The sequence below is a fragment of the Dysidea avara genome, chromosome 6 (assembly GCF_963678975.1).
Source record: "Dysidea avara chromosome 6, odDysAvar1.4, whole genome shotgun sequence".
Taxonomy (NCBI): domain Eukaryota; kingdom Metazoa; phylum Porifera; class Demospongiae; order Dictyoceratida; family Dysideidae; genus Dysidea; species Dysidea avara.
In genome coordinates, this window is record NC_089277.1 from 2900160 (window position 1) to 2914635 (window position 14476).

Here is a 14476-nt window from a genome sequence, read left to right on the forward strand (position 1 = left end):
TCTGTTGAAAAAATTGGCGGAAAAAACTTTGACGATTGAAATAATATTCGCCAAAGTTTTTACCGCCAAAGATTTTACTGTACGGTACGTAAGGATCTCAGGATAAAACGACAAGGTGACATCAGTGAAGTAGTGTAGTAAGTGTATAGGTAGCTAGCGTTGTTGTTGTAGCAGTACTTTTGTAGCTACTGATCTAACAACGTGCTAGCAAAGGCGTGCTTCTCTATCTCCTGCGATGCCTAGAGCGACCCGTATTTGCTTCTCAGTGAACTCCAGTAGCAGAGGTTATCACGAATATCAAAGTATTTGGCCAAATCTATCACGAGACGATGAACTAACTGATGTGCGAACGGGAAGCCGGTTGGAAATGCTATCCCAAGGAGTGCTTACAACTGTGGGACACATTCCTAGGCCTGAAGATTAAGATCTCCAGAGTCAGCTCAATCTTTATTGCGTGGTGGTACGAGCTGACCTTCATCTCCAGTTCTAGTTACTCAATGTGAGACTCAATGTGCTAGTGTGAGCATCTAAAATAATTGGCGAAAAAAACTTTGGCGAAATTGAATGCTATTCGCCAAATTCGTCAAAGTTTTTTACCACCAAAGTTCTTTACTATACGGTACTTCACTTTTCAGATGTCAATTGATACATAGGTGGGGCACACGGCACCATTTACTTCTTTTGATGTGGCATGCATGGGTTCACCAGTCATAATAATTATTAATTTTGCAAAAAAAAGTTTAACAAACAAGTACACAAAAAAATTTGGAATTTTCAACTAGAGTAGGGACCATAGCACATCAATAAAAAGTACTGAAACAAGCTGGAGTAGTGCATGATATTAAATCACAGTAAAACAATAAGAAGTGTTATATCCCTACTGTGCATGGTAATCTCATACATGCTCAAGATACCATAACGGAAATGCAAATAACAAATAAATAACAATTACAAATATTTTTTTAAAATAACATATAAAGCTCTCCAAAGCACTTCTATTTCAAACCATCACTACTAAACTACAGTACCTCAAAACAACGTTTATACAATTGGGGAAGTTATGCATTGCAGGCTGTAAAAATCCTCCATTTTTCATATATGCATGTATGTATTGGCTGCTTTTACTTTTAAATGGTTTGTCCACATGTACATGATACACCTGTAGATAGGAACAATAAAACTAATATTGCATTATTATTATTAGCATTTTACAGTGACCAGCACTGAAGGTCTGACAGCAACATGTGCTGCAGCCTTAGGATTACCTAACCTAATTTCAGGGACTTAGACCTAATGACTTGACCTAGTGACTTGACATGTATATACACAGCAATTATCTAATCCAGCCTCGGTCAGCTTCAGATGCCATGCCCGACAACTCTGTCTCTAATCCGATGTCTCTCTAATTCGATGTCTTTCTAACACTGCTAGCCACCTGCCATGTGACACAAAGGTGATCAACTTAGACAATCAAGGTGCTGGGAGACTGTTCCTCAACCTAACTGGCATGTGTGTGGTGCATGACTCGTGGGAAACTAGGAAATCAAAAAAATTATGAAAATAGATCAGGTACACAATATAGAGCAATCTTGTACTACACCAAACACTGGAATCCAATACTCCACTGATCCTAAACTCTATTGTATAAACATTACTAATTGTGTGAGGGTAACAAGTGGGGCACTTCAATAGTCAGGTTGATCTACTGATAAATGTGACAATTATGAAATGATTAACATGAAAAAGATGGCAGGAAATGAATTTTTGTATGCCTTGATGAACTATATATACGGGATATGTGTCCACTATATTGTGTGTGTTGTGTATGTGCGTGTGCATGTGTGTGTGTGTGTGCGTGTGTGTGCATGCATGTACGTGTGTGTGTATGTGTATGTGTATGTGTGTGTGTGCGTGCGTGTGTTTTTACATACGTATATGGTGTTGGTGTGTATGCTTGCACGTGTATGACTAAATTTTCTGGGGGACCATACAGTCCACAGCAAATCACACTATACAAGCTTCACTATACACTAAACTACTTAGTTACCATACCTCTAAGTGATCGCTATAGACTAAGTACCTCAACTAGGTTGTTCTTGTTTATGTAAATAAAACCACCAAGACAACAAAGTTGAAAAATATGGTAAAATCAGGTAGTCAGTCACATAGGAAGTTGCTACAGGTAAGTATTACAATTCATACAACTATTCTAAAGTCTCCTTACTGAGCGATTGTTTCTTTGACTGGATTCTTCCCAAAAAATCTCATATCACGCATGCATATACACATGAGTGAATCACGCCACACTTCTGAAAAACGGCCAACGGTCCTCCCTGGCTGTCTTAGCCTATCAATAATAATAATCCATTGGACTTCAAAACGTGACTAGCAACTCGAAGATTCATAAAGCTCGTCATTTTCAATAAAAAAAAAACTTTGTGATACTATGTAACAAACACGTAATAGTGAGCAAAGGATCCAGTTATCCTAGAAATGGAACCTCTATGGGCATGCCCATTTCAGGGTAAGCACATCATACTATAAAATGTATGATAGAAGTGGTAGTACGTTTGAATTATATCTCATATATCGTCAAACTGGATAAATCCGGTTATAGTGGTGAAGGGTTAATTAAGGTGTACGTAGATGAGGAAACAGCCTATCAACTGTAAGGACTCAATACTGCATTTGTATAGAGTAGCAAGAGCTGGAGTAGTAACTTCAGAAAAGTAACTCCCATGTAACTTAGTTACCAACTCTGAGCATACATACTCACATGGTTGGGTGTGCACGTACATGCGCATGTTGAGCTGTTTAAACAAGAAATTGGTGTTAATAGAGAAGTAGTCTATCAACTGATAAGGCTTTACTGTGTTTGTGCAGAGCAACATACATACTCACATGGTTACATACAATGGTGTACTGTACATATATACCTGTTTATTAAAGCCGTGGTGTTTTTCAATCACAAATGTCTCATATACCAGCCATGGTAGTCCAGTGATGTTACCAATGAACATCATCAACAGTAGGAACACTATGGACCAAATGATCTGTAGTGATACAGTAATAGAGTAAGTAATGGATAAAGGTCATGCAACTACAACAAATGTACACACAAACACACGCACACACACACACACACACACGCATATACACACACGTACCCACACACACACGTACGCATGCACGCACACACACACACGCACGCACACACACACTACACAACACACACACACGCACACAATACGTACATACTGTACATAAAATGCCTACAGCTACTATGCTAGTTATGCTTATCCAGTGAACCAGCACTGGAACACCACTCAGGTTCCATGAGCCAGTGCAAACTCCTGGGGCAGGACTAGTAACCCACAGGAGGCCGTACCATGTCTCATGGTGAAGGTGTGGGCACCCAAAGTCCCACCTGGACCTTCACCCATTATGTGGGGCAATTGGAAACAGTGGAAATGGAAACTGGAAACGGAAAATGGAATCACCAGGTACCCATTGATGTTATAGAAATGTACAAACACTCACTGTCTATGAATGTTTGTGTATTCAGAGTCTGCATGTACAAATGGTATTGTTGATTTGTAAACTTGTTCTATTCCTACATGTACTGTAGTATAAAGTACATGATGTGTAGGGATATGATAACTGATATGTAGTAGCCTTGGTAACAGTACAACCTAGAGGTGGAGTGTACCTAGTCATTTTGTATGGTACATAGCAGATATATAGTAGAGTCCCAATTATTTACCTTTATCACAACAATTGGTACGCTTGCAACAAACATACATTGTTATGGCCTTTTGACTGTTAAGTTTAGTTGCTTTTTGCACAGTTGTAACTAGTTACCAGTTACTAGATACAAGGAATGTAACTAATTACGTACTTAAAGCAAAAGTTGCTCTGACCGTACGTACATCCACCACGTAGTGACGTTTGAGAATTATCAATAAACATGACTAAAGTTCACACTTAAGGTGATGATCAACTTCTTTTATTTTAATGATCACTACCGGTTTATAAAGTTCCCAATTTTTATTACACCTGTTTGTTACTTTTTTTTTTTTTTTTTTGCCAAATACAGATTTATCAATGGTATTTCAGCTATTCCCTGTCTGTTACATGTACATACATAAGGACACTCCTGGAAACACATCTACAATCAAACCCCTCATTTTGCCGCCAAATGGAGGTGCGGTACAACACACTTTATTCTTTGAATGTGATAAACAACACACGAAGCCATTGATTTTCTACCTGTGAGCTGACACCTTGCACTGTAAGCAAAAATAAATGGGACACCAAGAAGAACAAAGATGCACACTCGTACACACACACACACACGCACGCACACACACACACACATACTACACATATGCCATGCACACACATTGTTATTAGCGCTTTACAGTGACCAGCACTGAAGGTCTGACAGCAACATGTGCTGCAGCCTTAGGATTACCTAACCTAATTGCGAGGACTTAGACTTAGTGACTTATAGTTGAAAAGGTACATACACACACACGCACACACACTAACCTACATATATATATATCTTGTACAAAACTTTGTTTTCACTTTATATCATCTGTTGACATATCCTCCTGATGCTACTCTGGGAAATTCCCTGCTTTTGGTGAGCATCACTCCTCCACCTGTTGTCCCACTTGTTGATGCTGGCACAACTGCCCCATCAGGTACGACTAACTGTGAGATGGAAAGCTGTCAGAATCAAAAATGTATATGTGTAAAGTATTATCATACAGAATGAAAATTTGTGATTACTTATTTTCATACTTTTAAGATATTAACATGGTCACCAATAATGAGGTGGTCTTATTAATGAGGTCATGAAGTACATCTTAGCTATGTTTGGGACCTACTCAATATGGTCACTATAATGAGGTGGTTTATTCTCACCTTTCAGCCTTACCCACAAGGGAGAGGTGTGTGGGAGAATTATTCAGTGATAATAACAAGTGTCTGTTGAGTAGTCCATCAACTGTTAATTGTTTGAGTGACTGTGAAGAAAGTGTGTCCATCCAGTATGTGATGTTAGCTGTGTAGTAACCATGTAGGGGAAAAGTATTGTGGTGACTGACACACACACGCACACACACCTTAATTGTACTTCAAAATTGTGTATTAATGAATTACTAGAGTTCTCCAGTTGTCTACAAGCTGTACAAGTAACATTAACAATTAATATGCTATAACTAACAGTTTTGAGTACAGTGGCACAAAAGCATCATCAACTGCTTTTCATAGCTTTCTCAGAATGGTGTTCAACAATGCCTAAGGGAATAAAATATACACATAAGCTTTTATTAATTGTGTACCCCCCCCCTCCCCCTCCCCCAACACCAAATGGCACAACAAATGGATTTATGCACGGATTAACCCCTCATTTAAAATGCCATGGTCCAAATTATCAATCTCATGGAGGACAAACACACAGACAGACAAACCTCAGTGTTCCCACTTTCCATGGATACAATGGGATAATCCTTCATCAAACTGGATACCAGTTGTGACAGTTGTCTAGTTTGATGAGATAATGTCCTAGTCACATCCCAACCAATAACGTAACCAATGGCGTCACAACTCTCTGAACAAGGCTGGGTAGTAGCTGAATGTCCTCGTTATCCTTGCTGGCCCTCTCTGAAGCCATAAAACATCACTATACCAAACCATTGCATTTCTTCAAGCTCCTTTGCCTTCACCTACAGTAAAACAAGAACAGTGAACATGCTCTGTGTGTGCGTGTGTGTATAGTATGCGTGTGTGTGCCTGGCCCTGGACGTATGGTGGAGACCAGGCGGGGTCAGGGTGCCCTAGAATTGGCCTTGCAGGCCAATTACGGGGTTTACACTATGTATACACTTCATACATGCCGTGTACGTTTATCACCACTACTCTTGCCACTGCTATGGTACATTCACTTTAAGGTAAGTGAGGGCGGGTAATTCTGGACACTTAGCTTGTCCTCAGCAATGGAAGAATCCCACAATGGTTAATTGTATTACAACATAAAATTGTACAGGAAATGCACCATAAGATAGGCCTTGCAACCATAGCTACAGTTACTGTTAACTCGTCAATGGAACATGCTGCAGTTGTTTTAAGACCGGTACCCATACCATTAGGTCAGACCACTTTTTTTCTCTTGGTCACTAGGTAGGGAGAGAAATGGTCTCTTTCAAATCCCCCCAATTGTTTTGACATGTCATGAGGTTACATCACAAGCATGCAGTATTAGTGACCCGTGTGCTTAAATTACATTACATTATGATAAAACAACAATAACCAGAAGACTTCAATCATTGGTAGATTCCGATTTCCGATACAACTTTAGACACCAACTGGATGGTTCAACTATTTCATTATAATGGAAAGATCCACCAGGCTATACCATCAATGTTGTTGTTTCATTCTCCCAAACTCATCTACCTATTCATACCAGTAAAGTTTCTACTCTAAGGGATACTTTCCATCTAGAAATGCACTCTAATTTTGTAATTGCATAAAATTTAATTTGTTTTGTAATTTTCGTAGCCATGTCAACTGTGCTGTCTGCTCTGTAACAATAATGTACATACCATTGTGTCTGAGCATGGTCTGAGTAATTCAATCTCGAATTCAATGAACCAGTGACCTCGCAGCTGACTGCCCATTCCTGTCGAGATCACCTGGTCAGCTAACTCCAAATAATGCCTTCATTTAGTAAACCTACAAAATGTTGAATTAAGTAGCCTTTATATCTCTATTAGCTAGCTATGAACTCACAAGAAAATGAAAAGAATCAACTACTCGCCTGGCTAGGCGCTTCGCTGTCAAGGGTGCGCTCCAACGCGGATAGTTGGGATAAAAACCAGCATTTCCAATCCCGGGTACGTAGTATATATAATCTATGCACACACACACACACAAAGCAAATGTTTTTGACAGGCGTGTGAAACACACCACCATTACCCGGCGGGCTGCCTGTGTACCCAAACACTTGAAACTGTGCAGGCAAAATTGAAATCCTACTGGGGTAGCACTAGTAACCCATAGGAGGACTGTTCAATGGATAGTTCTACGGATCTTAAAGTTCTACAACATCCCCAACATAGCTAAGGGACTAAAGGGAGACAATGATAAATGGGCATTTGCTCCCCAGGCCACCAGGTCCTCCTTTAAAACAGCTGTGAGTAGACAGGAGCAATGTGAGTAAAGTTTCTTGCTCAAGGATACAACTGGGCATCATGTAGCTTCAAGCCTGGAAACCAGACAGTACACCAAATCCCTTGACTATATATGTTGCCACAGTGACACAAACACTAACCTAAAAAACCTAACCTAAAGCATCAACACACTAGAAATTGTGTATTTGATGACGTCCAATTGTTTACTAGTTGTCTACAAGCCGTACAAGAAGTATATCATTAACTTAATATGCTACAACTAACAGTTTTGAGTACAGTGGCAGAAAAGCATTATCAATTGCTTTATCAGAATGGTCTTCAACAATGCCTAAGGGAATAATACACATAAGCTTTTTTAATTGTGTACCTCAATCCCAAATGGCACAACAATTGAATATATACAGGGATTAACCCCTCTTTAAAAATGGCATGGTCCAAATTCTTAATCTCACAGAGGACAAACACACAGACAGACACACCTCACTCTTCATGGATATAGTGAGATAATCCTTCATCAACCTGGATACCAGCTGTCTAGTTTGACGAGATGATGTCCTAGTCACATCCCAACCTGCTCAACCAGCAATGTAACCAATGGCAACACAACCCTCTCAACAAGGCTGGGTATTAGCTGAGCATCCTTGTCATCCTTTCTGACCCTCCCTGAAGCCATAAATCATTAACATCTTAAACCATCCCATTTCTTCAAGCTCCTTTGCCTTCACCTGCAGTGAAACAATATCAGTGAACATGTTGTGTGTGTGTGTGTTAGTGTTGCCACGATATATTGATACATTGAGAGTATTCATATAACAAGGTATGGTTGCTGATTGCTATATGATATAGCAATCAGTTACATTGGATGGTTGCTGGCGCCATTTGATGATGTAGGGGAGGCCAGACATATGGTATTTGGCATTTAATTAAGTCATCTGTTGATGTAGTGTGGTAAACCAAAGTAAACTGGGAGGTTTTAAGGTTTTTGTGTAGTGCCAGCCACTTGTCTCAACTGAAAAGCAGTAGCAAAATGCATTTAAAACCTGATAAACAAGAGTAGCTTTTGCTTGTGGTATACATCCAACTTAAATTGAAACTTGCAATGATATATATGTTTGTCTTGTAAATGTTACAGTTAGGTTCTATATATGTTCATATCGTGACATAAACCTTGGTGATATATGATATAGAGTTTTTCTATATTGTGGCAACACTAGTGTGTGTGTGTGTGTGTGTGTGTATGTGTGTGTGTGTGTGTGTGTGGTGTGTGTGTGCACGTGCGTGTAGTATATGTTTGTGTCTGTGGTGTGTCCTTGTGTGAGTGTGGTATATTGTAGTACATACACAAGCATGTATGCATGTGTGTGTGTTCCTTTGCACAAAATGTTATGATATGATATCATAACTACACACTATTAGATACAGATACACTCAGGTATACTAACTATACTATAATCACACACCTCTAGAGGGTTCCATGTGACCAGTTGTAACTTCACAAATGGACTGAACAGCTTGGGAAGACATAACGACACATAAGCTTGTTGGTAAGATTGTGAGTGCTGGAACTTCCACTTCTCAAGATGACTCTTTATGATGGATAATGAAGCATACTCATCCACAACATCTTCAAACAGGTTATCAGCTTCCAGTGAAAACTGAGCTGTGTAATAGATAGTACTAAATATGTATTATAGGTGGCTGTTGTTCATTTTCAAGTTAACTACACCCACCTAATCACACACGCAAAGCCTCAGGCAGCCATACAGCTATTGCTGTCCAGCGAACCAAAACTGAGATGCCCGTGCATCACTGAGGCACTTGAGTCTTGTACAGGCAAATCCTGATGACCCCAACACCTCTAAGTGAGACAAGGACAAATGGGCATTCGCTTCCCCAGTAAACAACAGTTACTCATTGATGTTACAACTGGTTGGACTGCTTCTCCAGTTGACACCAGGCCACCATTATACAGCTGGGTAGACTGGAGCAATGTGAGTAAAGTTTTTTTTGCTCAATGGAACAACAACATTTGGCATAGACTCTGGAACCTTTCAATTACCAGGCCAATGCTCCTAGCCACTTGGCTATGCTGCCTCACTACACATGCACACAAAGCAAATGTTTTTGACAGGAGTGTGAAACACACCATCATTGTCATTCAGCAGGCTGCCTGTGTATCACTCAAACACTTGAAATTGTGCAGGCAAATCCTACTGGGGTAGCACTAGTAACCCGTAGGAGGACTGTTCAATGGATAGTTCTACAGATCCCAAAGTTCTACAACATCCCTAACATAGCAAAGGGACTAAAGGAAGACAATGGATGGATGGGCATTTGCTCCCCAGGCCACCAGGTCCTCATTTAAAAGAGCTCTGAGTAGACAGGTGAGTAAAGTTCCTTGCTCAAGGATACAACTGGGCATTCAAGCCTGGAAACCAGACGGTACACCAAATCACTTGATTATATATGCCAGGGCTCAACCCAGTTAGGAGGGGGGCAAAGTAAGCCATTTCGGATTCTAGGGGGTCTGGGGCATGCTCCCCCAGGAAATTGTTGAAAATTTAGGTGTAAATACACCTGTATGCTCAATTTTGGTGAAATTTTACTGTGATGCCATTGATATGTTGACCATTCGATTATACAACCTTGGGATCAATTAAACCTTTCCATTTCTCAAGGCTTTAGGTAAAAACCTCTCAAAAGTTTGCATATCACTTTTTATCTCATCATCATCTGATGACATTCCCTCCATTTACAGTCACAATAGTAAGGTAAATGAGGTCATGAAGTACGTACACATTAGCTATGTTTGATACCTACCTGGGATGGTCACTATAATGAGATAGTCTTATTAATGAGGTCATGAAGTACACCTTAGCTATGTTTGGGATCTACTTGACATGGTCACTATAATGAGGTTGTCTGTTACACAAATTGAAATTCTCACATAACCTATACACTCACCTTTACACACATCAAGTTCATCTTGAATATCTTGTTGTCTACGAACAACAAGCCTCTCTGCTCTGAGTTGTCTAGCCTCCAATACCTCATTGTGTACGTAGCGTATTGATCAGTGGAAGCTGTGAATGTGATACTTAAGTAACTGTATGTGAATTTGTTACTATTCTATACTTGTTACTATCCATACATGCAACTATATCTGCACACATATACGTATGCACACATCACACCAAGCACAGCAAAGCCTCTGGTAGTTGTGTTTCTTTTTCCGCTCAGCGAACTAGCACTGGACACTACTCAGACACTCAAGTCTGTGCAGGTAAATCCTCTTGGGACAGTGACTATACTAACCTGTAGGAGGGGAGTCCAAGTCTCATGGATACAGGTACCAAGCCATGTGCCTCACACACACATGCACACCCGCACTCACCCACACCAGGAGCTCATAAGCACCTGCTCTCTCTCAATCTCTCACGCACACACGGACGCATGCACACACATACAACTTCACAATAACCTTTTCAGTAAGACATCCCAACAAGTCCTTTTCAGCAAGACATCCCAACAAGTCCTCAAGGTACAAATGCATCTCTTAAAAGAATTGGTACTCACTAGTGACATCACCAGCTCATTTTGTACACTATCAACATCACCTACAGCTGCTCCTTTCATCTCCCTTCATCCTACCCAAGTTTTGCCAATGGACAGAGTTAGTCTCCCTTAACTAATCTAGTCTAAACTGGAGTTTCCTAGCTATGGTCAATGGGTTGGTAGTTGGCTAGTGTTACCAGTGGCTTCTTGTTGTTGCCAGTTAGTATTCTCCCGGTTTGGGAATTGAGACTGAGCTTCAATAAAAGGATATGTTCCCATTCCAACTATAAAACCCTGATCCCCAGTTGGCATAGTATTAACTGTTGGTGGTTACTAAGTGGCTTGAATAATACTAGCACCTTTGTTAATCTGTTTTTCTTCCCATTTCTCATCTCCGCATCAGATTCTCCACTCTCAACAACTGTCTCAAGAGCTTCCAGCACTTGTTGTTTAGTAACACCTGTCCCTTTAGAGAATCTAATATCTTTGTCTCTCTCATCATTCGAGCCACTTTTATCATTGTCATCATCACGAACTAGTCTTGAGCTATTAGCAGTGAAGCACTGGTTGTCATCCAGGGGTAGGTAGTTACCACCTAGCTGGTGAACCATCTCTCACTGCTTGCGAGCTGCATGGATAGTAGTGTCATCCGGGATTGCTCCTCTGCCTAGCCAGTTCAGCTCTGGCATCTTCCTTATCACTTTCTTCTGCCTCATCTCTCGCCATTGTCACTTCTTCATCGCTACTCCCATGTGGTCCCATCCCTGCTCCTCTTCATTAATTGTAGCCACGTGAGTGATTACTGCTTTAGGCTCAGGTGTAGGCGCTGCAACAGGCACTAGTGGTTTGTTATGGCGACTAAGTTTCTTTACTTTAAAAACCTCAGTCCTCTTAATTCAATAAACTAGACGAATTTTGTCGTACTGGCATCGATGATGTCCTATTATTTTCATCTTCATCGTTGTGATCCACTCGTCTCCTTCAGAAGTTCCTGCGCTTCAAAGAAAATAAACTCATGTTGTCACATCTCGATGTTGAAGGAGGTTTACTCTTTTCTTCAGACCTTGGCTGCTTTGTAGTAACGGGAGAAGACAACTGGTATCTTTTCTTCGTCTGTAGTGTCAGCTTTTTCCTCGCACTACCAACAGCGGGAAAACTCGCCATTCGTCATCTTGACGTTCTATTTAACACAGTGCTACTAAGTTCCAATTAGTGCTTACGGTGAGCTTTATTTAGAGAATACTGCTCTTAACTCGGCGTCTGACCATACTGAAGTTGTGGTAGCAGAGGTAGGTTAACATATACCGATATATATATGCAGTTATGCTTAACTAATAAGCGTGTTATGGCATAGATATAGTTATGGAGATAACACAAATCTTATGATGCACTAGTCAAGGGCTAGTCACTTCCATACCACCAATTGATGCACTTGTGACCGGGATCAAGATGTGATCAAGGGGTATTTTTGAAGTGAATCAAGCGATCAAGGCGTCCACAAAAGTAGCGATCAAGCACCTTTGTGAGTTAACTTTGGGCAACATGAGAATTTACTAAGCTTTTACAGTTGACGATCAAGAATCAAGACTCTTGGATGGATGAAATCAAGTGATAAAGGCAATATTTTTGGCGATAAAACTTCTTGATCCCGATTGCAAGCACATCAATTGGCAGTATCGAAGTGACTACCCCTTGTGGGTCTGGGGCCATCATATCACTGCTATTTATTTTATTAAGTTTGTTGCCTAGATTATTGTTACTGAAAGTAAATTTATCATGCAGAAGATGCTCTACTCTTGTGGCTCCTTTAAAGAATATTAGCGATTGTGTTACTGTGTGTTATGAATTTGATGTTACCATGTCTTCATTAATGGATGTGTCCCTTTAACTTCTATGGTAATGTCTACCTTGTTACAACTTCAATTAATTTGCTCAGCTCAGCAACCTGCCTGTCCAGTTTAATGTTGATGATTTACCAAGTAGTGTAATAAACACTTTCACATTGAAATGTTACAGAAAATGATTTGAGTAGCATATTAATTTCACTCTTCGAAGGGATACTAATCCATCGATTGTATGTTTTAATGTGAGTTATTGAGCCCGTGTGAGATGCCAGTCTGGGTACTTGTTTATGTATCTATGTTATAATGGAGTGTGACATGTAGGCATGCACTGAATGTGGATCTGTGACCATGGTCAAAACCTTCAGTTGCCACAGTTCCACCTTAGCCTGTGCCTTATCCTGCATTTGACCTGTGACTGCAATATTACAATTTTGTACTAATTATTTTGTGTTTCAAATCTTCCTTGGTTGTTGAAATGTTAATTCACTTTGACTGTGGTCGTAGATCAACAGCGAGTATCTGTGTTTCACCCCTATTGATGTTATACCTCACCTACATACCTTAGGACATGGGATTTGTCAAGCCGGGAACAATTCACATTACAAATCTCCTACTGTTAAAATATGTACTTATTGTTTAGTGTGGACAATTAGTGTGACATGTGCATGGTTAATAAACTTTTTAACAACTATCCCAGCATGGTTATAAACAGCAGTTGGGGGTTGAGAGGGAAGACGAGTATTTGTTTCACATGATTGATACTATACATATTTATCTGTTGTGTAGTTTGTGTTGTGTAATTCAAAATGTCCAAGCAGTTATGTAGAGCTTGTGTGGTAAAGTGTCAGTATAGGAGGCTGATGGTAGTTCTCATCCAACATGTATAGCATGCCCTAGTTTAGGGGATCTGGTGGTGTGCTCCCCAAGATTGAATCCGGAAGTAATTTTAATGAAACAGTCACATGGAGGGATTGTACATGCATATCCATACTGTTGTGTCCCAGGGCTCTTACAAGCCTTCTCAGTGCAGTATGCTGTTTTACTATAGCTGTTATACAAACACCTGCATTGACACTTGGTTACATAATCACACACTCGGTCAGGTTATGATATGTGATGAATAGTGAACAGAAAAGGAGGAAATAAACAGAACTATATAGTACACCTGTAGTTAGCTACAAGATCTAGTTCTGAAACAATCAATATAAAGCAGCCATCACATTATTGGATATGATAGTGGGAGAAAAATTAAAAAGTGGCTATGCATTACTTAGAGCACAACAGAAAAATTATGCACTTTGTGAGAAAGCCCACATAGTTGATTACATAGAGGCGTAGTCCATTGTAGATTTGACCTCTGGTGTCCTTTACAGTTCAGCAGTGTATATCTAAAAAAGTGACCTTTGTCGATATAACACCAATGCAATAGTCAAACTGTTCAAACTGGGTGTGTCAAATTGAAGATCTTTACCTAAGAAACAAGTTAATATATGTTGCAAGTTTGTAACTTATTCTGTTCCAAAGTTATGGCCATTTATAGACTACAAGCTACAAATTCACATGCCTAAGTAGTTAGATATTTATATTCTTCAGTTTGTAATTCAGTATTTAACTAGGCATTTTAGGGAACATTTCGAACATACACAACTAGAGACTGAAGGAAATACAACGGTGGGGTATAGGGGATAGGTATCATCAACAACGCCATAGCTAATTATTCTATCAACAGTTTGAACCCAAAACATAGCTACGTATAATTAGATATGTAAACTCATTAACTTGTGAGGTCACATGCTACTTTCAGTCAAGGTTGCTGTCAAGCTCTAGAAAACACTTCTTTGAAGTTGTAATACTTTACAGAAATGGAATCCACTAAGT

General features: G+C 39.9%; 1 protein-coding gene and 1 long non-coding RNA gene across 13 annotated transcripts in view; both read right to left on the bottom strand.

Moving 5' to 3' along the window:
- The window catches only part of LOC136257287 (CAAX prenyl protease 1 homolog), a 217290-nt gene that overhangs the window by 3637 nt on the left and 199177 nt on the right, over positions 1-14476 (bottom strand). The window contains exons 1-12 of one of the 12 annotated variants that reach the window (XM_066050396.1): positions 10776-11993; positions 10164-10282; positions 10020-10106; positions 8660-8859; positions 7679-7924; positions 6799-6920; positions 6612-6741; positions 5481-5735; positions 5133-5307; positions 4933-5071; positions 4552-4734; positions 2937-3053 (exon numbers count right to left, since the gene is read on the bottom strand). In XM_066050396.1, coding sequence (XP_065906468.1) covers positions 2937-3023 — 87 coding nt within the window. In that variant the 5' untranslated portion in view covers positions 3024-3053; positions 4552-4734; positions 4933-5071; ... (7 more) ...; positions 10164-10282; positions 10776-11993. Of the gene's footprint in view, positions 1-2936; positions 3054-4551; positions 4735-4932; positions 5072-5132; positions 5308-5480; positions 5736-6611; positions 6742-6798; positions 6921-7678; positions 7925-8659; positions 8860-10019; positions 10107-10163; positions 10283-10680; positions 11994-14476 lie in introns of those variants that run through there. The other 11 variants (XM_066050390.1, XM_066050394.1, XM_066050392.1 and 8 more) reach the window with 11 other exon arrangements.
- LOC136257296 (uncharacterized) lies at positions 1117-2927 on the bottom strand. The gene is made up of 3 exons (XR_010701894.1): positions 2225-2927; positions 2053-2176; positions 1117-1159 (listed from the first exon to the last, which is right to left on the bottom strand). It is a non-coding gene; the product is annotated as an uncharacterized lncRNA (long non-coding RNA).